This window comes from Artemia franciscana, chromosome 14 (genome assembly GCF_032884065.1).
Source record: "Artemia franciscana chromosome 14, ASM3288406v1, whole genome shotgun sequence".
Taxonomy (NCBI): Eukaryota; Metazoa; Arthropoda; class Branchiopoda; order Anostraca; family Artemiidae; genus Artemia; species Artemia franciscana.
This window is the reverse complement of record NC_088876.1, coordinates 40,205,237-40,232,152: the sequence shown is the minus strand read 5'-3', so window position 1 is coordinate 40,232,152 and position 26,916 is coordinate 40,205,237. Positions and strand designations below refer to the sequence as shown.

The following is a 26,916-nucleotide window of genomic DNA, read 5'->3' as shown; positions in this document are numbered from 1 at the left end:
TCAAAAACAACATTTTCAATGTATGAGAGTCCAACCCAAGGCACAATCGTTCTGATTCTCTTCTGAAATATATACTTATGTACACCTTCTTAGTCACTTTTCTTCTTAATCACTTTTCGTTTTGTTTTTTAAGTAGGATTTTTTTCTCTCTCTCTAATTCTTCTTTATTTTCCTTTTGTCATCTTTTCCCACTTTTTAATCTCATTTCATTTCATTTTTTTGTTTTGTTATGTTGTCGGTATTGTTGTTGATTGAAGGTTTATCAGCCACTATTAACAAGTCTTTGACTTTCTAAAGTGGCTGACGTGGTTCTTTTGTATATTGATGATATATATAACAAAAGTGTCTCTCTTTAACTCTTGTTTTTGGTCAGGGAAATAATAAGCATTACAACACAAAGTACATGAAAACAAAGCGACCATAGCCAATGGTCAGGGCTTTATTATTATTAAAATTACAAAACAAAGTTTCCCTGCAGAAATCAAATTCAAAACTTAGGACAAGCATAAATGAATGTAAGTATGCTATCAAACTTAAATAAACGAAAATTGTCACAAATAAGTAAAGCTTTGCCACCCCAACCCTCCCTCCAACCCCAAAAAATGTTTTTCAGTTCTTTTTCAGTTTGAATTATTAAAGGCTTTGTTTCTGCTGATCTCAAGTTTGCTGAGGCCTTTAATTTTCTTTGAATTTTTTTTTTAGCTCTAGAACAAAAGTCAAACAAGAAAATCCATCGTACCTATAGAAAAACAAACGGATTTTATGAAAACCATAGGTTTTCACAATTGTATGAATTAGGTATACCGTATGAATATGCTCAGTGCAGTAGTCAAGAAAAGTCAACTAGACTTTGGGAAGATATTTGAAGTTCAGTGCCATCTCTTTTTTCAATATTCTATAGATATAGATAACATTATCAAAGGCAAAGCATCAATTTCTATATGAGTTCCAGTTGAAAGTACAAATAAAAAATAGGCTTATTAATGATTATACCCGAGGTTATAATCACCCATTGAACCAGTAAGTGCTACTAACTAAGTAACATATCTAAGTTTTTTTGGTAACATATCTAAGTTGACATCAAAGTAATTTCATGTCTTTTATTTTTGATGTTGGCAAATCAACTGCTATGCTAGGACAAAATTTGCTCATTAGGGGTGGGTGGGGTAAGTTGAAACTTACCTCTATAGTCAGAATTGCATCCCGAATCCAAAATTATTGTTTATGTGTGTTGGAAATGAACTTTACCACCATCCCCCATAAAGTGCAAATATAGCCTATAACCTGAATTGGTAGGCTGTAGTCTCATTTAAGGTTTTTTTGTTAAGTTTATCTCTCTTTGTTGTTTGTTGTCATGGCTGGTCTGTTCATAATTAAATCAGATTGATGGTAAAATTCTAGTTAATTGACTTCTTGCTACCTCAGAAAGGGTTTAGGTTAGGAAAATGAAACTTTCAGGGATGAATCTACAGACAAAAGTATGTCCCAAGAAGGTATTTTGAAGTAACTACCTCCACTCCTTCTCCCTCTAGAGGGCCCTGACCTTTGATGACCTTCAAAAATATGTGTGTTATAAAAGTGAAACCTTGAAAAATAGATCTTCTGCTTAATTGAAGTACAACAAAATTAGGTAAAATTCTAGTTAATTGACTTCTTGCTATCTCAGAAAGGGTTTAGGCTAGGAAAATGAAACTTTCAGGGATGGATCTACAGGCTAAAGTATATCCTGGGAAGGTATTTTAAAGTACCCACCTCCACTCCTTCTCCCTCTAGAGGGCCCTAAAATTTGCCTAAATGACAGGTCTATACCTATTGAAATTGTGACAAAACAACATTTTACCTTAATTTTCAGTTTCTAGTTGCTTTTTCTCTGCCTTTAGTTCTGAAAATTCAATTCCTGTTATTTGAGTAGAATTTAGAGCCATATCAATGTTTTTTTTCAAAATTTAGGAAATGTATTTGCATATCTCTAAAACCTTATAAAATGGAATTGAGTAAAGTTATGAAGCTGAAAACAATTTTGTTGTACTTCAATTAAGCAGGAGATATACTTTGCAAGATTTCACTTTTATAACACACATGTTTTTAAAGGTCATCAAAGGTCAGGGCCCTCTAGAGGGAGAAGGAGTGGTGGTAATTGCTTCAAAATACCTTCCCAGGACATACTTTAGTCTGTAGATTGATCCCTGAAAGTTTCATTTTCCTAACCTAACCCCTTTCTGAGATAGCAAGAAGTCAATTAACTAGAATTTTACCCAAAATTATTTACAGCTTCATAACTTTGCTTAATTCTATTTTATAAGGTTTTAAAGATATGCAAATACACTTCCTAAATTTTGAAAAAAAAAACATTGATATGGCTCAAAATTCTACTCAAATAACAGGAATTGCATTTTCAGATCTAAAGGCAGAGAAAAAGCAACTAGTAACTGAAAATTAGGGTAAAATGTTGTTTTGTCAAAATTTCAATAGGCACAGACCTGTCATGCAGGCAAATTTCAGGGCCCTCTAGAGAGAGAAGGAGTGGAGATGGGCACTTTAAAATACCTCCCCAGGACATACTTTATCCTATAGACCCATCCCTGAAAGTTTCATGTTCCTAAACTAAACCATTTCCAAGATATTATAGCTGCTTCACTATACTCCTTTGACACCCTCCCCAAGCTCCTTCTTAATTGCATTCCTATGAAATATACACACCCTTTCAACTCTTTCAATCCTCTCTATGTGTCCAAGAAGGCGATAACTTTTTTGGACCTCTGTCCTTCATTTGCCAAAGTAAACCTAGCCCCTGTCCCAAAAGTCCTCCATCTTATTTCCCTCCTCCAGCACCATCTTGCCCTCTCATCATCCCTTATGGCTACCCTATCAATATGATTATTGTTTGAGAGTTCTATCATGTGAAATGTTTCCTGCAATATATTTTAATTGCTCTCCCTTGTTGTCTCCTGATCATGTTTCATTTATATCCTTGTCCTTTCCTTTACCTTTCAATTCCCAAGATAAGTCTGCCCCTGACCCAGTTTCAGCCTACCCAATAATTACTCAAACTCATTGACTTTTGTGTCTCCCAAATCATTTTAAATTTCTGTTACTAAAGCTTTAAGTCTTATTTTGACAAGTCTAAAAAGATCTATCATAATTAAATCTGATTGATGTTATACCTGTTTCAAACACTAATTAGAAGCAAATTAAATCTTTTCAGACATTCTAAACTAGATGAAGCTAATAAGCTAAGAAACACTCAAAAGGGAAATTCACAAGTCTGTTCATTCCTACTACAAAAATATGGTTGAGGAACTGTTTACTAATAAGCAAAAAATTAGTATTCTGAGTTTAAAAAGCTGTGTGGCAGGAGTTTGACTTCAACCTACCTGAAACTATTTCCAATAATCTTGACTGATTCCTTGCTTCCATTATCCAGTGCCTTCCAGCATTGTCTTATCAATTACCAATGGATGATATTTCCTCTTCTCTGCCCTCTATTTCTCCATCTGAGATCAAGAAGAGAATTGGGAAACTAAGAAAAAAGCGTTTTTCATCTTGGAAATCCCGTTTCTTCTTGTTTGTGCTTTTAGTGACTTCCTTTCAAAGCCGTTAGGTTTCCTTTTCAGCAAGATTGGTGATTCTGAACACTTTTTATAAATATGGAAACAGGGTTTCATAACCTGCTTAAGAAAGAAAGACAGAAAGCATGATTTTGAAGGCGTTTGTCCTATTCCTCTAACTCCTATAAAGTCTTAGTAACTTCTGATTTATTAAAGTTAAAAAGTGAAAACATTTAAAATGTTTTTTTTTTCAGTGAAGTGCAAATTATGTTCTGGTCTTGAGAAGGCATTTGGTTGTGAGCCCAACTCACGTTAATTGCTGACTGTTTTGAGTTAACCTTCAAAAAGTATTTGATCTTGGTAACTACAATGTATTAGTTGAGAAACTTGTCATGGAGCTCTAAATTAATCTTTTCCTGGCAAAATTGGTTGCCTCCTTAATATCAAATAGTTCACAGGCAGTCAATATCAGAACCATTGTTCCAATCTCTTTCCTGTCCACAGTGGAGTAGTCCAAGGTACTCGCCTATATCCCCTACTTTTTTCAGTTATGAATTTTGAATATCGTTAAAGGATTTTCTGACAAATGAAAATTTGTCAATGACCTAACAGTGGTTGAGATTTGCTATAGAAATTTAATAAGTAACCCTATGAGCATCCTCAATGACTCCGAAATTTGAGCTTGGCGATTTGGGGCTTGTAATAGTAATTTTTTGAAAAACCTTATCTTAATAACCTGACGTTTTTGCAGGTGTACCTTAATAAAGTTGACTCAAAATTTCTATGTCAAGGGATGAATTTTATGGATCTTGTCATAATCAGGGTCTTGCTGAGGTTTCTGCAATACATTGTCATTGAAAGGCAAAAACTTTCTTATTAGTTCAAATCTGTCATGTGACATCACAAGGTAATGAGTTTCATTTGATCAGTAGCTGCAACAGGAGGACATTTTCACTATTCCTGTAAACAGAAGAATTCACATAGTGACAAAGACCATACTACCTTTCCATCATAATCAAGAAGTAGAAAAATTGGGATTTTTTTTTTTTTTTATAAGACAGTGGAATGCAACTTTAAATGAATATTTCGATCCTATATCTAAAACAAATGTAAAAAGAATATAAAAGAACTAAAATCTTTTCAAAACAGTCCGAGCACTAGTACTTCAGGAAAGTTCAACCAGAACTGGTACATCAAGTGGAGGGGAAAAAGCAATTCATTCAAGTGGAATAAAAGCATTTAAAAATAAAGACAAGCTCTCAAAACTAATCTTGCCGTTTTGGCAGCCAGCCTAGAAGGTCTATTTGTAACATGTTGAGTGGTATTGTTTACTGTTTTGTTAATACCATTTATTAAATCATGTTTAGTTAAATTTTTATATAAGGCATAAGTGAGTTTTACCCCAAATCGAGCAACCTGTTTTGTGCCTAAATCATTTCTAATAAGAGACGTTTCTTCAAAAAGCGTTTTATGGATAGGGTTATCAAAAAATGGCTGCTTAAAATAGGGTCAAAAGGAATATTTGTACTATCAGAATTTAAAGCATTAGTTAAATCATTTTTGTGCTGTTGTAGGTGTTTTTTCCAAATTTTGATGTGCTCTACCAATGTTGTAGTTGCTCCAGTCACATGGTGTTTGATAAACCCCTCTTTGGCAAGTAACTGGGGTTTTGTTGGGGTATGTATATGACAAGAATAGCTTTATCTCTAATGCGGCTGTTAATGATTAGATTGAACTGTCCAGAAATACTATCGATGCAGAGTCCATTTAAGTCAATATGTTCCATTTAAGAATAATTTAAGTAAAAACTGTGAATATACGTCAAGAAAATTTATGTAGGATGCTCTGATAACATTATGGCAGTGGAAATTTTTGTCAAAAGGTTGCAAAATAGTTCCATGGACAAAAATGTAATTTTGATGGGTTCTACCAACATTATAGTTGCCCTAGTCACATGATATTTGATAAACCTGTCTTTGGTGAGGAACTGGGGTTTTATTGTGTTTTATATGGGTATGTATATGACAGGAAAATCTTTGTCTCTGATGTAGCAGTTAATGATTGGAATGAACTGTTCAGAAATACTATCAGTGTAAAGTCATGTGACCCATTTAAGAGTCATTTAAACAAAAGATGGGAAGATAAGACAAGGTCCTATAGGATGCTCTGATAATATTATAGCAGTGGGAATTTTTATCAAAATAAAGCAAAATATTTCCAATGAGAAAAATGTATCCTTTGTGTACTCATTAACGCAATTAATTATTGTTGACTAAAAGTACAAGTTGTGATACAAGTCTCTCTAAATGCTCTAGCGGTTTTTATTGCTTCCCAGTGATCCATTAAAAAATAATGTGAGCTCCTTTCCAGAATCATATTTAGCCTGTGTGTTTGTGAGGTGCAAGCTAACCTTTTCACTCACTGGGTCCCAGTTTTTGGGGTCCTGGAATTGTTCATTATGTAAATGGACTGTATGTAATTTATATGGGTGGACTATATTGGCTAATGTAATTTATATATTGACGTCTATAGTAGGCATAAAGCCCACAAAGATGTAATCAACTGCTGTAAGTCACCTTCAATACCTGCACATAAGTGCTGGTAATCTGTATTTTAAAGGCACTGGGACTATACACAGACAGTTGCGCAATTTGTTTAGTCCAGTATTTCAAGGAACATTGTGTTTAGTAATAGTTGCTTACAGCCAGTATTAATGGCAAATAGACCATATGCATTGATTAGAGAATATGTGTTTAGTTTTCTTTCTATACTCAAGCCCCATTCATAATGAGATTTCACCAACACTGGATTTAGCTATTGCTAATGTGAGCCAATTAGATTTTTCATGAAGTTTTCTCATTGACTGAGAAGCTCTATGAAAATTTTACGTAAATTTTTATTGGCTCAAATTAGTGGCAAATAAATCCCATTATTAATATTTCATGGTTTACGGGTCTTTGTTCAAAATACTTTTATACCTGTACTCCTTCCTAAATAAATGTTGAGAGGTGGATTTAGGGAATTTAAAGATTTAAATACCTAGGTCTATGGGCTTTTATTGAGAGTCTTTGCATACTTGTACTCCTTCTTAAACGGGATTTTTTAGGGGTTATGAAAATGCGAGTTTAGCCGAGGTCTACGAAAAAGTGATTAGTTTGGCTATTGACAGTGTTTGAATTAACAGTCTAGAATAAAGTTTTATGGAACTAGTTTAGTTGTGGTTACTAGCAGGAGCTGTATTTTGAATTTTCACGTATTTTTTATCATTGTCTATTAAAAGGATTTTATCCCTATTTGAACTTTTATTTATCGTTGTGGAAAGGCAGTGTGGTCTTCCAAATTATCTACTTCATGTAGTTTGTAGTTAAAACGTTGTGGTCAAATTGTTTGTGATAAAATTGACTGAATCTTTGTGATGACTGTGGGCTAGTGGCTAAAAATTCAACTTAAAAGTCCGTTATACTGTAACTGTTGTGGATTTAGTGTACATTAATTGTTTTACCTCTCCCCTCTCTGAATCCACCCTTGCTTTAAACATCTGTGTTTATTTTAGAATCAAAGTTATGATCAGCCTTCTCCTGGACCTTGCCAATTCAAGTTACCTGCATATCACTGAATATATATCAGTTGAGGTCCAAGATTTGGTTGACCTTGTAGACACCTTTATTTCATTGACTAGTGTTCAAAAGAAGCTTGTATATTCATTTATTGGAATTGCTGCTACCAACGTATTTTTGACTTATTTGGCTTGGCAGTATTACGGTAGTCGAATCCACGAAAAGTTTTTGAATAAGGGAGGTGAGTAGATTTTTGCAACGATAAATAACAGCTCAAATAGGGATAAATCCTTTTATTAGCAGTGAAAAAAAAATATCCAAAAATATGCTGGATATTTCAATCACATGTACAATTGTCGTCATCTTAGTTTGACCAGGTTATGCTGTGAAATTATTTATTCATATTTGCAAATTGGGTGGAGCATCAGTGTCTGTTGCTCAGAAAAGTAGAAACATTTAAAATAACATGTCAAGAACTAATAGAACACCAAATTAAGTTAAAGGGGAAAAAAACAATGAGATAAAAAAAGAAATGAGAAAAATTACACACATATTTTACAATTTTATACTTGAATAACTAAAATCCGTCAATCCTACTACTGCTGCTGGCTGACTGTTCCACTGTTTAAGTGCCCTATAAGTAAATCAGTTCTGGCCAATTTTCCTTTTATTTTTAAGTTTTTTAGTAATTTTCTAAAAGATGTTCCTATGTTGCAAGGTAATGGCGAAATTATTTATATTAATTTTTACATATTGATTCAACAATTTCAGGTGTTTATGCTGGACAGAGACTTTTAGCTTCCAAGAAACACAAATTTATTTTCTAAGTAAGGGAGCATTTAGGATCTTGGGTTGGAGGGGGTCCTCCAGCTAACATCCACAACAAGTTCATAACGTTTATTTCTGAGTTAATTTATTGTTATGCTATAAAAGAGCCCTTTATATATAGTCCCAGATTTTTCTATAGTTTTTTACACATATACTCTTATTATATTATATTTTTATATTATAAATATACACTTTTATATTATATATTTTTTATATACTTATTTTTATTATATTATCCTTTATTTTATACTTTACTATATACTTTATATACTATATACTTTACTTTAATTTTATTATATACTCTATTTTTATTTTATATACTTTTATATTATATACTCTTTATATAGTCCCAGACTTGCTAAACTTTGGATCAGATTCAACATTAGAAAAACACTGTTTATTTTCCTTATGTTCTGATGTTTTTATTTCTTTTCGAATTAAATAGAAAAAACTAGTTTTTTTAACTGAAAGTAAGGAGTCACATTAAAACTTAAAACGAACAAAAATTATTCCGTATATGAAATGGGTTGTCCCCTCCGCAATCCCTCCCTCTTTACGCTAAAGCTTTTAATTGTTTTAAAAAGTAGAATTGTGGCAAAGAGTCAAATTTTAGCGTAAAGAGCGAGGGATTGCGGAGGGGACAACCCATTTCATATACGGAATAATTTCTGTTCGTTTTAAGTTTTAATGTCACTCCTTACTTTCAGTTAAAAAACTAGTTTTTTTTATTTAATTTCTGAACGTTTTTGAATTAATGGATGTTTGATTTTGACTCTCCGCACATAAATTATTGAATTGAAATTTGTATATTATTTTTTTGGCTAATTGGCTTTCTCTTAGTTTTGATCAGACGATTTTGAGAAAATGAGGGGTGGGGAAAGAGGCCTAGCTGCCCTCCAATTTTTCAGTTACTTAAAAAGGCTACTAGAACTTTTAATTTTTAACGAACGTTTTTATTAGTAAAAAATATGCGTAACTTAAGAATTAACTTACGTAACAAACTTTTATATTCTTATATTTTATTATGTGTACGAGGCGGTTTTTACCCTCGTTAATACCTCGCTCTTTACACTAAATCGTAAGTTTTGTCCCAATTCTTTAAGAATGACCCCTGAATCAAGAAGGCCGTAGAATAAATAGTTGAAATTACTAAAAATACTTTAGCATATTGAGCGAGGTATTTATCTCCTCCTAAATACCTCGCTCTTTATGCTAAAGTATTTTTAGAACCCCTCATATGCGTAATAATCTCCTTTCGTTTTAAATTTAAATGCTATTCCTTACTTTCAATTGAAAAAACGTTTTCATGTTTATTTTTTCATTGTTTTTTTTATAGTAATGCTAGAAAATCGTGCGCCCTTTTCATTTAATTTTTCTTCCCCCATGACATATTCCTCCAAGGAAAGATCCTCCCACGTAGCCCCCTCCCATCAACCCCACCCCCCCCCCCCCAAACCAAAAAAATCCCCATGAAAACGTCTGTACACTTCCCAATAACCATTACTATATGTAAACACTGGTCAAAGTTTGTAACTTGCAGCCCCTCCCCCAGGGATTGTGGGGGAGTAAGTCATTCCCAAAGACATAGTTATTATGGTTTTCAACTATGCGGAACAAAATGGCTATCTCAAAATTTTAATCCGTTGACTTTTGCGTGGGAGGGGGCCTAGGTGCCCTCCAATTTTTTGATTACTTAAAAAGGGCACTAGAACTTTTCATTTCCGTAAGAATGAGCCTTCTTGCAACACTCTAGGACCACTTGGTCGATACGATGACCCCTGGGAAAAAAAAACAACAAACAAATAAACACGCACCCGTGATTTGTCTTCTGGGAAAAAATACGAAATTCCACATTTTTTTAGATAGGAGCTTGAAATTTTTGCTTTAGAGTTCTCTGATACGCCGAATGCGAAGGTGTGATTTTCGTTAAGATTCTATTTTACTTTTAGGGGATGTTTCCCCCTATTTTCCAAAATAAGGCAAATTTTCTCAGGCTCGTAACTTTTGATGACAAAGACTAACTTAATGAAACTTATATATTTAGAATCAGCGTGAAAATTCGATTCTTTTGATATATCTTTTAGCATCAAAACTCATTTTTTTAGAGTTTCGTTTACAATTGAGCCGGGTCGCTCCTTACTACAGTTCGTTACCACGAACTGTTTGATTTACGTGTAATATCATCAGCATCCACCATAAAATTCCGAATTTTAGTGACATATGCAAGTCTGTTTAATCTGGACTCTCCTGTCCAATTCTTGAGGTAGGATTTTAGTAGCTTTAAGGTGGACATAACAAAATTGAACGAATACATACCGAGTAGATCCTGAGCCATCCCTCAAGACAGGGTCTGTAAGTTAGGCAACTTGTTCAGTGTTTACACATAGCATATGTTATTGAGAAAAGTATGTATGTTTGACCTTTACTTTCCAAGAAGGCGAAGGGTATTCAGATGAGCCTTTCAAAAAATGTTGAAGGGAGTATTGAACTAAATCAAAACATGTTATGTGCCTAAGGATTGTCAAAGGATACAATATAGGAAAAACTGAGTATATTAATTTGGAAAATTCAGGAAATGATAAGGGATGTGATCAAAACGGCAATATTTGCATGCTATCAATACTGCTATAATTATTTCCACTACTACTACCACACTACTGCATTTACAGTATGAAGGGCAAATTTGTACTAAATCAAAAGACGCTATGTGCATGCACATTGTCAAACTAGCGTATTTCAAGAGTCTATTTTGGTATTAACTTGAAAGTTTCAGAGAATACTTAAAGGGGAAGACCATGTTACCAAAAGGCATTATGTTCACCTTATAACTAATAATATTATTACTGCTACATTTACTACTACTACTACTCTTTCTATTGCAACTTATTTTAGGGCTAAGAGCATTGAGATGAAAATTTCTAGAAGTATATGAACATACAGGTTATCAAAAGGACATATTAACGATGTCACATCAATGGCTAATTGTATTAAGTTGAAACTTCTAGGACATGATGAGATGGATTTTCAGCTAACCAAAAAGCAATAGGTTAATACTGCTGCTGCTAGTATGACTACCGCTATTGAATATTATCACTAGTAACATACAACTACAACTGTGTTAGACAGTTGTAATATACACATTTGTACTACACCTACAACTATGTGTAGTTACATACAACAGGTAACTACAACTGTGACTACTATTACGACTACTATGCTCAATGGCATGAAGGTGAAAATTTCATGAAATTTTGAGGGGAATGAACTGAATCATAACACACCCTCTGTATGCAGGTTGTCAAAAGGGTGTAACAGCAATATCTTAGGAACAGTTAAGTGTGTGAAGTTGAAGCTAACAGGGCTTGTTGTGTTGGATGTTGAACTAACCAGAACATATTTCTGGTTAGAACTACATAGAACATATTTACCAATATTTACATAATTAGAACATATTTAGAACATATTTACATAAATAGAACATTTTTACCATATTTACATATTTACCAATATTTACATAATTAGAACATATTTACCATATTTACATATTTACCAATATTTACATAATTAGAACATATTTACCATATTTACATATTTACCAATAGAACATATTTGCATCATAGTGCTTCTGCTTCTACTGATACATCTGCTACTTACTATTATTACTACCTTTATTACTGCTACTGCCACTAAAGCTTAGGCTACTACTATTAATTCTACAGCTACTGCTACTGCTATTAATACTATGGATATTAAGGCGATAAGTTTGGGATATATAGGAACTGTAGGAACCTAAGTCGAAACATGCTATGTTCACACAGGTTGTCAAGCGAATCCATCAGAAATGGTTAATGGTGCGTATTAAGCTGAAACTTTCAGCATGTGCTGAAGGGGATGTTGAAGAAACCAAAGGTGCTCTGCCCATACTGTTACTAATGCTGATATAACTATTGATACTACGCAAGCTAAGGGTATTAAGGTGAAGCTTTTAAGGAATATTTAGGCGGATGTTGAACTAAATAAAAAAATAAAAAAAACTATGAGAACGTGGAATTTCAAGAAGGTGACAAAGCAATATCTGAAGAACAACTTATATTATAAATTTAGACCTTTAATGGTAAGTTTAGGGAGATTTTGAACTAGCCAGAAGGCACTTCATGTATACTTCTAATACTACCGCTACACTTAATGTAACTAATGATGCTAAAGGCATTAAGATGGAACTTTTAGGGAACATTTGGGAGTTTCAATTAAATAAAAAAGCTGTAGGGATGCAGGTTTTCAAAAGGGCATATAAGCAATATCCTAGGCAGCACCACTCTATATTAGATAGAAATATCATTGAAACTTTTAAAGCAGCTAAATCAATTCAAAATTAAAAGTTCCGGTGCCCTTTTCAAGAGCAAGAAGAGATTGGAGGGCAAGCAGCCCTTATCTTAAGCCCCTTCATTTTCCAATCACATCCAGTCAAAATGTTGAGACAGCCATTTTGTTCAGCATAGTAGAACGGCCCAGCAACTATGTCTTTAGGGGTATTAGGCATATCGACCCCCACAATTATGCAATTGGCCCATTATGCTTTAAAACTAAATATTACTTCAAAATAAATCAAAAGGCATTGTGTTTATGGTTGCCACTAAGACACCTCAGTAATATATTGAGATCGACTGGGGTAATAAGTCGAAACGTTTGGGGATACTACTATTACTGCTTCTGCTCTTACAATTTAATAAATAAAAAGAGTCTAAGTGTATCCAGGTTGTCAAAGAGTGTAGATCGAATCTTTTGGGGGTGATATTAGGTTGTTTTTTTTTTTAGGTCAACTTCACAAGCTATAAAATTAGAATAAACTAGAGCTAAGAGCTCATATGGCACTTGTGACTAGGCAAGAAGAGCTAAGAGCCAAGAGCTCATATGGTACGAGCTCTGACAAAATTCTAAGAATCAATTGATTGATTTAAAAGGAAAATCAGATGCTTAATGCCGGTCAGAATTTAAAATAAGAGCTCTGAGTCACGATGTCCTTCTAAATATCAAAATCAAACAGTTCGTGGTAACGAACTGTAGTAAAGAGCGACCCGGCTCAATAGTAACTAAAACTCTAAAAAATTGAATTTTGATATCAATAGCTACATCAAAAGAATCGCATTTTAATGTTGATTCTAAATATATAAGTTTCATCAAGTTTGGTCTTACCCATCAAAAGTTACGAGCCTGAGAAAATTTGCCTTATTTAGGAAAATAGGGGGAAACACACCCTAAAAGTCGTAGGATCTTAACGAAAATGACACCATCAGATTCAGCGTATGAGAGAACCATACTGTAGAAGTTTCAAGCTCCTATCTACAAAAATGTGGAATTTTGTATTTTTTGCCAGAAGACATATCACGGGTGCGTGTTTATTTATTTATTTGTTTGTTTTTTTTTGTTTTTTTTCCCAGGAGTCATTGTATCGACCAAGTGGTCCTAGAATGTCGCAAGATGGCTCATTCTAACGGAAATGAAAAGTTCTAGTGCCCTTTTTAAGTGACCAAAAAAATTGGAGGGCATCTAGGCCCCCTCCCACGCTCATTTTTTTCCCAAAGTCAACGGATCAAAATTTTGAGATAGCCATTTTGTTCAGCATAGTCGAAAACCATAATAACTATGTCTTTGGGGATGACTTACTCCCCCACAATCCCTGGGGGAGAGGCTGCAAGTTACAAACTTTGACCAGTGTTTACATATAGTAATGGTTATTGGGAAGTGTACAGACGTTTTCAGGGGGATTTTATTTTGTTTGGGGGTGGGGCTGAGGAGAGAGGGCTATGTTGGAGGATCTTTCCTTGGAGGAATCTGTCATGGGGGAAGAAAAATTCAATGGCAAGGGCACAGGATTCTCTAGCATTACTATAAGAAAACAATGAAAACGTTTTTTCAAATGAAAGGAAGAAGTAGCATTGAAACTTAAAACGAACAGAGATTATTACGCATATGAGGGGTTCTAAAAATACTTTAGCATAAAGAGCGAGGTATTTAGGAGGAGATAAATACCTTGCTCTTTATGCTAAAGTATTTTTAGTAATTTCAACTATTTATTCTACGGCCTTTCTGATTCAGGGGTCATTCTTAAAGAATTGGGGCGAAACTTACGATTTAGTGTAAAGAGCGAGGTATTAACGAGGGTACAAATCCCCTCGTATACATAATAAAAATATAAGGTTATGAAAGTTTGTTACGTAAGTTAATTCTTAAGTTACGTATTTTTTTACTAATAAAAACGTTCGTTAAAAATTAAAAGTTCTAGTTGCCTTTTTAAGTAACCGAAAAATTGGAGGGCAACTAGGCCTCCTTCTCCACCCCTTATTTCTCAAAATCGTCTGATCAAAACTAATAGAAAGCCATTTAGCCAAAAAAAAAGAATTAATATACAAATTTCATTTTAATAATTTATGTGCGGAGAGCCAAAACCAAACATGCATTAATTCAAAAACGTTCAGAAATTAAATAAAAAAACTAATTTTTTTAGCTGAAAGTAAGGAGCGACATTAAAACTTAAAACGAACAGAAATTACTCCGTATATGAAATGAGTTGTCCCCTCCGCAATCCCTCGCTCTTTACGCTAAAGTTTGACTCTTTGCCACAATTCTACTTTTTAAAACAATTTAAAGCTTTAGCGTAAAGAGCGAGGGATTGCGGAGGGGACAACTCATTTCATATACGGAGTAATTTCTGTTCGTTTTAAGTTTTAATGTCGCTCCTTACTTTCAGCTAAAAAAATTAGTTTTTTTTATTTAATTCATTAAGATCCGATCACCCACTCGTAAGTTATAAATACCTAATTTTTCTAATTTTTCCTCTCCCTTTAGCCCCCCAGATGGTCGAATCTGGAAAAAAATCACTTTATCAAGTCAATTTGTGCAGCTCCCTGACACACCTACCAATTTTCATCTTCCTAGCACGTCCAGAAGCACCAAACTCGCCAAATCACTGATCTCCTCCCCCCAACTCCCCCAAAGAGAGCGAATCTGGTACGGTTAGGTCAATCTCGTATCAAGGACATTTACTTATTCTATCCACCAAGCTTCATCCCGATTCCTCCACTCCAAGTTCTTTAAAGATTTTCCCCTCCAACTCCCCCCAATGTCAAAAGATCTGGTCGGGATTTGAAATAAGAGCTCTGAGACATGAATTCCTTGTAAATATCAAATTTCATTAAGGTCCGATCACCTATTCGTAAGATAAAAATACCCCAATTTTCACTTTTTCCAAGAATTCTGGTATCCCCCTCCAACTCCCTCCAATGTCACAGGATCTGGTCGGAATTAAAAATTAGAGCTTTAAAGCACAATATCCTTCTAAATATCAATTTTCATTAAGATCTGGTCACCCTTTCGTAAGTTACAAATTCCTCATTTTCCAAATGCCCCCCCCCCCCAACTCCACCAAAGAGAGCAGATCCGGTCTGGTTATGTCAGTCACGTATCTTAGACGGGGTTTTATTCTTCCCATCCAGTTTCATCCTGATCGCTCTGCTTTGAGTATTTTCTAAGATTTCCGCCCTCCCCCCCAACTGACCCCGTGCGTTTTCTATGATTTTAGGTTTTCCCACCCCAAACTCCCCCAATATCATCAGATCCGGTCGGGATTTAAAATATTAGCTTTGAGACACGATATCCATCTAAATATCAAATTTCATTGGGATCCGATCACCCGTTCTTAAGTTAAAAATACCTCGTTTTTTTTCTAATTTTCAGAATTAACCCCCTCCCCCAACTACCCCAAAGCGAGAGGATCCGTTACGGTTATGTCAATCATGTATCTAGGACTTGTTCTTATTTTTCCCACGAAGCTTCATCCCGATCCCTCTACTCTAAGTGTTTTCAAAGTTTTAGGTTTCCCCCTCCCAACCCCCCCCCCCCCCAATGTCACCAGATCTGGTAGGGATTTAAAATAAGAGCTCTCAGACACGATATCCTTCTAAATATCAAATTTAATTGAGATCTGGTTACCCGTTCGTAAGTTAAAAAATACCTCATTTTTTCTAATTTTTCAGAATTAACCCCCCCCCAACTACCCCAAAGAGAGCGAATCCGTTCCGGTTATGTCAGTCATGTTTCTAGGACTTGTGTTTATTTTTCCCACCAAGCTTCATCCCGATTCCTCCACTCTAAGTGTATTCCAAGTTTTAGATATCCCCCTCCCCCTCCCCATCCCCCCAATTTTACCAGATCCGGTCGGGATTTAAAATAAGAGCTCTGAGACACGATATCCTTCTAAATATCATATTTCATTGAGATCCGATCACCCGTTCATAAGTTGAAAATACCCCATTTTTCTTTTTTTTTAATTAACCCCCCCTCCCCCAACTACCCCAAAGAGAGCGGATCCGTTCCGGTAGTCCGTAGGACTTGTGCTTATTTTTCCCATCAAGTTTCATCCCGATCCCTCCACTCTAAGTATTTCCAAGATTTTAGGTTTCCCCCTCCCAACTCCCCCCCAATGTCACCAGATCCGGTCGGGATTTAAAATAACAGCTTTGAGACATTGAATTACAGACTGGGACACCGGAACACAAATAACGACCGGGACACAGGGAATATAAATGACGACCGGGACACAGGGACACAACTGCAACGGGGACGCCGGGGGCACAGGGGGGATATATAAATAACGACAGGTACACAGGGAATCTATATATATAAAAATAAGTTGTCTGTCTGTCTTACTATCTATCGAGTTAAGTCATGTCGTCATGAAGTTAGTTGTCGTCATGTTTGTTATGACGGTGACGTCATTAAAAGTATTTAAGAAAATCGTTCAAAGACAAATTTTTAATTGTAAGAAGATCGTGGACGGAAAAATGTTTAATTGTAAAATGACTGAGGAACCTACAATGGCAACAGCCGAGGAAGCTGGTCAAAGAGTCTATGCCAAAAAACTTGCGGCTGATAGGGAAAGTAAGAAAAGAAAGCGTGCCGAGGAATCACAAGAACAGCAACAAAACAGGCTTGCGGCTGATAGAGAAAGTAAGAAAAGAAAGCGTGCCGAGGAATCACAAGAACAGCAAGAAAACAGGCTTGCGGCTAAAGAACGCAAAACCGCGCAGTTAGATGCAAATCCACCTGGACAGCGAGAGTCAAAACATATCAAAACTGAAAATGATAGCGATGATGATTGAGTTTGGGATTTTGACTTAGATAAGGTCATCAATGCCTACCAGATTTTAGTTAAAAAAAAACAAAGGTTCGGCGATATGTATTGTGATATGCACAATGGAATGTTCCAATGTTCCATGGAATGACACAGGGAATGTTCAATTAGCAATCACCATCAACAAAGCTCAAGGGCAATCATTAGAATCATGAGGTATAGATCTGAATACGGATTGTTTTTCCCATGGACAATTATATGTTGAATGCTCAAGAGTCGGTAAACCTGACAATCTATTTGTATACACAGACAATGGGACAGCAAAGAATGTTGTACATTCGCAAGTTTTATGTAGTTAAAAACATATATATATATATATATATATATATATATATATATATATATATATATATAAAGAGGGATATATATCCCTCTTTTTAGCAACAATAGGTAAACTAAATATAATAAATTTTACTAAATCACAAATACTAACACATTGCAAAAAACCTGAATGAACTAAACAATTATAGAATTCATCTTTACCATGTGGCTAATTCTTAAAAAAATCCGCTCAATTAGAAAGACAATTCAAAATAAATGGCGCTGCAACAGTGTGTCTATGTGCAACAATGCAACAATTATTATAAGTGTCTATTTTTAAAAACCTTTTACTAGATAAGAGGAAAGATTTCTTGATAACAGTTTCACAGGTGGGACAAACTAGTGTTCGTATAAAAATAAGTTGTTTGTGCGTTGTGTGTTGACTGAAGTCATGTTTGTCGACTGACGAAATGACAGACCGGGACACGGGGATTATCAATGACGACCGGGACACTCAAAGAGAAATTACAGACTGGGACACCGGGACACACATAACGACCGGGACACAGGGAATATAAATGACGACCGGGACACAGGGACACAACTACAACGGGGACGCCGGGGGCACAAGGGGGATATATAAATGACGACGGGGACACAGAGAATGTTCGATTAGCAATCGCCATCAACAAAGCTCAAGGGCAATCATTAGAATAATGAGGTATAGATCTCAATACGGATTATTTTTCCCATGGACAATTATATGTTGCATGTTCAAGAGTCAGTAAACCTTACAATCTATTTATATGCACAGACAATTGGACAGCGAAGAATGTTGTATATTCGCAAGTTTTACGTAGTTAAAAACATATATATGTATATAAGTATGTATATATATATATATATATATATATATATATATATATATATATATATATATATATATATATATATATATATATATATATATATATATATATATATATATATATAAATAAGTTGTCTGTGGATGAGTCTGTCAGGTGACGTCATGTTTGTGTGTTGACTGACGTCATGAAGTTAGTTGTCGTCATTTTTGTTATGACGGTGACGTCATTAATGATATTTAAGACATGCGTTCACGTAGAAATCTATTAATGTTTAACTTTAAAATAACTGATGAACTTACAATGGCAACAGCCAAGGAAGATGCTCAGAGAGTCTATGCCAAAAAACTTGCTGCTGACAGAGAAAGTCAGAAAAGAAAGCGTGCCGAGGAATCAAACAGCAAAGAAACGGGCTTGAGGCTGATAGAGAAAGAAAGAACAGAAAGCGTGCTGAGGAACTACCAGAGCAACGCGAAAGCAGACTTGCTGCTAAAAGAGAAAGTGAAAAAAGAAGGCGTGCCGAAGAACTACCAGAGCACCATGAAACCAGACTTGCTGCTAAAAGAGAAAGTGAAAAAAGAAGGCGTGACGAGGAATCACATGAACAGCAAGAAATCAGGCTTGCTGCTGATAGAGAAAGTAAGAAAAGATAGCGTGCCGAGGAATCAGAGCAACCTGAAAGTTATCGCCTGGCATTCAGGTACAGCCCAGTCGATGATTATAGATTGAGTAGATGTGTTCAAATCGGGACTATGTCTAAAATTTGTCCCTATTGCAAGGCCTTGAAATTCAATGGTGAAACAATGGGAATGTGTTGCGCCTCAGGAAAAGTTTAACTTCCTCTATTGGCTGCACCACCAGAGCCATTGAAGACTTTCCTTACTGGAACTACGTCAGAATCTAAGCGTTTTTTGTCACAAATCAGAAAATATAACTCATGTTTCCAAATGACGTCGTTTGGAGCCCAAATCGAAAATCCAGATCAATTTGTGTCTACTTTCAAAGTAAAAGGGCAAATTTATCATAGAGCAGGGTTCCTTCTTCCATTCTCAGGCGAGAATAATAAATTTTTACTATTGTACTTCATCAGTGATAGAAATTCTGAATTGAATGCACGTTGCGAAATTTCTCCCAACGTTGAAAGGACAATCGTTTCCCAATTGCAACATCTTTTCCACGAAAATAATAATTTAGTGCGTCTGTTCAAAACAGCCATCGATTTGATGCCTACTGATACGCATAAAATTGTTATTTCCGCTGACAAAACGCCTCCTGGCCAACATGTGCGTAGATACAATGCTCCAACTATCGACGAAGTGCCAATCGTTATGGTCGGTGATCAGTTTTTACCTCGAGATATTATTCTTCATAAGCGAAACGCTCAGTTGTTAAGAATTGCTGAAACTCATCGATGCTACGATGCCCTACAATATCCTATCATTTTTTGGGATGGAGCCGACGGCTATCACTTTAATATTAAATTGATGAATCCAGCCACTAACAAAGAAATGAATAAGAAATGTAGTGCAATGCATTATTATTCCTATAGACTAATGATTCGGCAGGATGAAGAAAGTTATATTTTAAAATGCCGTGAATTGTTTCATCAATTCGTCGTTGATATGTATGCTAAAATTGAATCAGAACGTTTGCTATATATCCGCCTGAATCAGACCAAGCTCCGCTCTGAACAATACATTCACTTGCGAGATGCAGCTATAAATGACGGTAATACCACAAACGTTGGAAGATTAACAATTTTACCTTCGTCATATGCTGGCAGTCCCCGTCATATGCATGAATATGCTCAAGATGCTATTGCGTATGTTCGTCTCTATGGTCGTCCAGATTTATTTATTATTATCCTTTGAGTATTTGAGAACTGTAAACGGTACTATACATGACACTTACCGTAGGGCATGCCAAGCTCTGAATTTATTGGAGAATGACCAACACTGGGATAACTGCATCAATGACGCGTGCGAAACGTCAACCCCAAGTCAAATTCGTGCATTGTTTGGCATCATTTTAACAACTTGCTCTCCATCAGCTCCTACAGAGTTATGGGAAAAATATAAGTCAAAAATGTCCGAAGATATACTCCATCGAAAACAGTTAGAGACGTCAGATATGACTTTTGATTTTACATCAGAAATTTATAACTACACTTTAGTTATTATAGAAGATTTGTGCGTACGTATGGCAAACAAACCTCTTCAGGATTTGGGAATGCCTTCACCTAACCGTATCGCTGCTGTTTCGACATGTGTAGAATTGGATCGTGAACAAAGTCACAGTACGAGTGATCTATTGTCGTATGTACAAAATAACATTTCCAAGTTAACGTCGGAACAAAAAGACATTTATGATACGATAATGGATTGTGTCGATAACAACGTTGGAGAAATTTTCTTTTTGGATGCGCCAGGAGGTACTGGTAAAACGTTTGTGATAAAACTGATTCTGGCATCAATTCGATCAAAAAATGATATAGCGTTGGCAATTGCGTCGTCCGGAATAGCCGCAACATTGATGCCTGGTGGAAGAACTGCTCATTCCGCTTTGAAATTGCCTCTGAATTTGCATTCTACAGAAACTCCCACGTGCAATATTTCCAAATCATCTGGGATGGGTAAAGTATGCAGCAATGCAAACTTATTATTTGGGATGAGTGCACAATGGCACACAAAAAATCGGTTGAGGCTCTGGATCAATGCTTGAAAGATTTGCGAGGGAAGTCGAAACCCTTTGGCAGCACATTAATATTGCTTGCGGAAGATTTCAGGCAAACATTACCTATAATACCTAGATCAACTCCTGCAGACGAAATGAATGCTTGCCTGAAAAATTCTAATTTATGGGTACACGTAAAAACATTAAAATTAACTACAAATATGCGTGTCCGATTGCAAAACGATGACTCTGGTCAAACATTTTCAGATCAATTGCTGGCAATTGGAAACGGAAAGCTCCCAGTAGACTCAATTTCAGGACGTATACAACTACCTGCTGATTTCTGTAATTTAGTGACGTCCAAAAATGAATTGATTGAAAAAGTATATCCGAATATTCTAAAAAATTATAAAAATAATAAATGGCTAAGTGATAGAGCGATTCTCGCACCCAAAAATATAGACGTCCACGAAATCAACAATATTGTTTTGACCAAAATTCGAGACCAGGCAGTCCTTTACAAGTCAGTCGACACAGTTTTAGAACCAAATGAAGCGGTTAATTATCCATCTGAATTTTTAAATTCCGTGGATCTTTCAGGGTTTCCACCACACGTGCTACAACTAACAAATAGGCGTACCAATAATACTTTTAAGAAATATCAACCCACCAAAGCTTTGCAATGGCACGCGACTTGCCGTAAAAAAAACAATGGCAAACCTAATAGAGGCCACAATCTTGACAGGGCCTTTTGAGGGTTAGGCTGTTCTCATTCCTCGCATTCCCATGATTCCAACGGATCTGCCTTTTCAATTTAAAAGATTGCAATTCCCAATTCGATTAGCATTTACAATCACCATTAACAAAGCTCAAGGTCAATCATTAGAAAAATGTGGTATAGATCTTAATACTGATTGTTTTTCCCATGGAAAATTGTACGTTGCATGTTCGAGGGTCGGTAAACCTGACAATCTATGTATATGCAGCGACAATTGGACAGCGAAGAATGTTGTATATTCGTAAGTTTTACGCAGTCAATTTGTATTGTATCTATCTATCTATCTATATAAAAACAAGTTGTGTGTATGCATGTTTGTTTGTTTGTAAAAAGAGCGTTTGCATATGACGTCATTATTAGTACATACGGCTTTGTATATGCACAGACAATGGGAAAGCCAAGAATGTTGTATATTCGCAATTTTTACGTAGTTTGAAACACATATATAAATCTATCTATATTCACAGATGGGACACAGGGACACAACTACAATGGCGCGAAACTAATATGGCGCGTAACGACTTACGCGCGCGGGGGGGCTTTGGGGGGCGCGAAGCGCCCCACCAACTAGGTGTTGGGGTGGCGCTTCGCGCCACCCCAACAGCTAGTATTTATATATAAATAGATATATATTCACATCACCATATATAGATATTTACATCACCTGTGAATATCTATATTCACAGGTGGGACACAGGGACACAACTACAATGGCGCGTAACGACTTACGCGGGCGGGGGGTCTTGCTTGGGCGCGAAGCGCCCCCACCAACTAGGTGTTGGGGTGGCGCGAAGCGCCACCCCAGTAGCTAGTATATTTACATACATGTATATATGACACCCTCTGGTGTACATTATTTATTCATGGACCCTTGTGAACTTTCCTTCTGGTCAAATTATGCACATTTATATGTGCAAATTATGCACATCACCATATATAGATATTCACATCACCTGTGAATATCTATATTCACAGGTGGGACACAGGGACACAACTACAATGGCGCGTAACGACTTACGTGGGCGGGGGGCTTGCTTGGGCGCGAAGCGCCCTCACCAACTAGGTGTTGGGGTATATATATATATATATATATATATATATATATATATATATATATATATATATATATATATATATATATATATATATATATATATATATATATATATATATATATATATATATATATATATATATTACCCGCCCAATGGCACCCTCTGGTGTACATTATTTATTCATGGACCCTTGTGAACTATACTTATTTCCATCTTTTTACTCCTTACATGAATTGGAGAAAGTCTTTATATTCTCAGCTGATTAGAGTCCCTCCCAATACTTTTCCCGCAGACGTTAACTAGAGACCCCTCAACACAAATTATTGACAGTTCCTTCTGGTCAAATTATGCACATTTTCTGTTAATCTGGTTTAGTCAATTACTTCTGAGATCTAACACGTTTCTGGAATTATAAAAATCTTTTTCAACAGATTATCCGCATCTGCTATTCAACATATTCAATTCAATACTTTTCAAGTTTGAAAACACAATTATTATTTTAGACAAGGGGAAAACTTTCCGGGGGATACTGACGGGGAGGATGGAGTTCCATGCGACAATGAATTTGATTTGCACATCTTTTTCCGACTCTTTGCGTATGTAATTTAATAAAATTGATTAGGTAATGTTTATAAATCTAGGGTAAATGACAATTTTATTCAGTCTGGGAATAATTCTACTATGGGATAGCTCACATTATCACGAAGATAATTCACGTTTGAAATAAAAAATTGATGTTCATATTTATCCATTCAATACGTTGTTGTGTTTTTCAATTTATTGACTAGGTCCCCCCAATAAAGGGGAATCGTCGGGGGTTGGATATTCCAGGTGAGAATTTTCCGCTGAAGAAATTTTTCAAATACTTTTTAATTTAAAAATACGATCATTTTTAACACACAAGAAGGGGGAAATACAAGACATTCCTCTGGGGAAAATTTTCTGCTGAGGGAATTTTCCAGGAAAATATTTTCCTTGAGTTTCTTTTCTTTTTTAGTCGCAGCACCGCACAAGCTAGTTATAATTATATAGTAATTTTTTAGTATTGAGGGTTAATCTCGATTGATTCTGCTTGCTTGGAACAGTGAGGTCATATTGCTTATTCTATGACACAAGTAACTTACACATACTCCCTGCAACCCCACTTTTTTTCTTTTTTTAGTGGCCTCTTAAAAGAGGCTTTACCCAGAGTAGGGAGTTACCGGATTTGGCCCTCCCTCCCATCGAAATATCTGTCCAACTCTTAAAAGTAGCAAAAATGTCACGAATCAATTTTGATGCGTGTTTTAAAGTTTTTTGTAAACCTCTCCTCCTCCTCCCCCCTCGCCCTGTGAACACTGAGCAAAATCCAGGATATGCCTTTGGCCTCTGCTGTACGGGAAGAGCTCCAGAGACTGATTTACAATCTTAAGTTGTCACAAGGATGCACTCCAAGAATTCGAGAATTTTCATCTATCAAAAAAAAATTTCTGAAAAATTCTACCGAGGATAGAAACTAAAAATGTGGTTTTGGGGAATATATTTGTCATTTTTTTGTCGATTTTGTTGTTTTTCGATTTCGGTTCAAATCATAAAAACGACATTTTCAATGAAAATGCCACAAAAAAGTAAAAGATACTAAATACATACCTCCTAAGTTTTGGCCCTTCCGCTAGTCTTGAAAAATATCCATTTTTGGTATTTTCATGGAAAAAAATGTTGTCAGAATGTTAAAAAAGGGTGAAATGCATAGGAATTACAAAAAACCTTTGGGAATACTTTTGAAAATTACAAGATTTAGGAAATCCTTGTCCCTACGCAGAAAAACTGAATCTTCATCGCCCATTTAGAAATACGTACCGGAAAAGAAACTCACCCAAAAAACCTTGGATAAGTCTATCGCTTTAAAAATCTGTCAAGGAAAAAAATCGACTCTATAAGATAAAAATGAAATACCCCTCAGCTCATAATGTACAGCGATTCAAAAATTATAAAAAGTTGCTGGTTAAAATTCATAGAACAAGTGAACAAATTTATTATGAAAATTCATTTAAAAAATTGGATTTACCTTGGACTACATGGAAATTAATAAAGGAAAAAAATTGGAAACAATACTAATACATCACACCCTGAAGTGATCATCTTTGAATAAATGGTTTGCGTGTAACTGCCTAGCTCCGAACTTTTCCATAGCCGAATTCATTACCTTAGGATTGTTCTTGATGAACTTTTATCTTTCCGTAAGCATTCTGATTATTTGAGATTGAAACTTGGCCATCACTTGTTGTGATGATTGTTGTGATGCCCTTCACTTGTTGTGATGGTTTTCCTCATAGATTGGAACAGGCGTTTCCTTTCTCCATCCTTCAAATTTTATACCATTCTCTAATTGAATCATATCTTAATTATTGCCCCTTAGTTTATCTCAACACATCCATGGTCCATCTGCAACCTCTTCAGATAATTCCAAATAAGGCAATTAGAATTCAGGGTGCTTTTGTTCATCGCCCTGCGAGACTTAAAAATCTGTCAGAAACCCAAACTTTATATATTTTTCTCAATATACTTAATCTCAAACAATTGAAGGACGCGCATACAGCAATGTGGTATTATGATATCCAATCCTCAGCAAATTATTTCCATGATTTGGGTATAATTGGGACTCCCACTTCTCCTACCCACTGCATCCGCTCCAAGAAGTATCGCCTTCCGCCAATCAAATCAGAAAAAGCTAGATTCTCAATCAGATACCAGATTCCTCATATTATAAATAAACTTAACTTAGTAGAAATGTCCCGAAGTTTCACAAGTGATTTTCTTTGAGAAAACATATTTCAAAAATATTTCTTTGCATGGATGTCGGGATTGATTAATAATAGATTTTAGTATGTATTTTGCTGTGGTGTTCTCACGCTGGGGTGGCCTCCTCTATGATCTCCTACCTTGTATGTTTTTTTTGTCTTAGTTTTTTTTCTCTTTTTGGAATTATTAGTATGACGAGACGTTGTGTTTTTTTTCTGTGCATTTGTACTGCCCCAGGCTTACGAGCTCTGCTCTCTGTTGGGGCATAATATTTTTTTTGTATATTTTTAATTGGAATTAATAAATATTGATTGATTGATACGCCCCTGGGTGTGTACCTGCATAGTCTCGATAGTAGAGTGCTTTTATAAAGTTCTCTTGGAGGATCCATTGATTCACTTTTGACTAATATGATTGAAAACGTGCGTAATACAAAACACAACATTGCTAAAACTGAGAGAAAAAATTACCTTAAATAGGTGTTTTATTTGATTTTGTGAGGTTTCTGTATTGTAGCGTTTTTTTTTTTTTTTTTTTTTTTTTTTTTTTTTTTTTTTTTTTTTTTTTTTTTTTTTTTTTTTTTTTTTTTTTTTTTTATAGATGCCTCTGCTGTGCGGGAAGAGCTCCAGAGTGGGATATCCGATCTGAAGTTGTCACAAGAACACACTCCAAGAATTTGAAAAATGCCTTCAATCAAAGAATTTTTCAAGAAGAAAGCTGCAGATATCAGATTTAAATCTGCTGGTGCAGCTCATAAGCTTACTGAAGCTAGGTCGAGGCCTGTCCCAGCTAGGACAGAACCAGTGAAGCGTGAAGCAAGTGGGCCATCAGATGCCCAAATAGCAGCTGGTAGTGCTGCACTAGCTAGACTGGAAAAGCTGAACAAACAGGACTATAATAGGTTGGTATTATTTTGTAATTGTTTTTTTACGAGTTTTAACCCTGTTCATTAAGCTATTTTATGTATATTATAAATACTCGAGGGCGACTTTACGTGCTATGGTTGCCCCATCCTTTCATTTTCCAAGTTTTAAAAATTTCTAATTTTTCCCAGTGACAGGAATTTGATTAATTTTGAACTTTTTAGTGCATGCAGGGTACTGTGATTAAAAATCACGTTGATTTGATTTTCAAGCACTACCTTTTTAGTTAAAAATTTCATTTCCGTAATAAGAGGCTAGCTGTCACCCCGTTGACACCCATATTGGGCACTTAGTTGAACTAACTCTCATGGTAATTTGTCTCAATTGGATGAGTTTGTTCAAACTAAATTAGCTCGACCTAACCCATCGAAATGAAGAGAGATTAGGGGTATTAAATTACGCCTGAGAGTTGAATGAACCAATAAGTCCTGCCACTTTGGTCTCAAAATCATTTTT

General features: G+C 35.5%; 1 protein-coding gene across 1 annotated transcript in view; it reads left to right on the top strand.

The window, feature by feature from the left end:
- The first annotated feature begins 923 nt into the window (after positions 1-923).
- LOC136035707 (UBX domain-containing protein 6-like) overlaps positions 924-26,916 on the top strand; it is a 70,097-nt gene continuing 44,104 nt past the window's right edge. The window contains exons 1-2 of the mRNA XM_065717655.1: positions 924-1,020; positions 26,138-26,438. Coding sequence (XP_065573727.1) covers positions 26,221-26,438 — 218 coding nt within the window. The 5' untranslated portion in view covers positions 924-1,020; positions 26,138-26,220. The remainder of the gene's footprint in view (positions 1,021-26,137; positions 26,439-26,916) is intronic.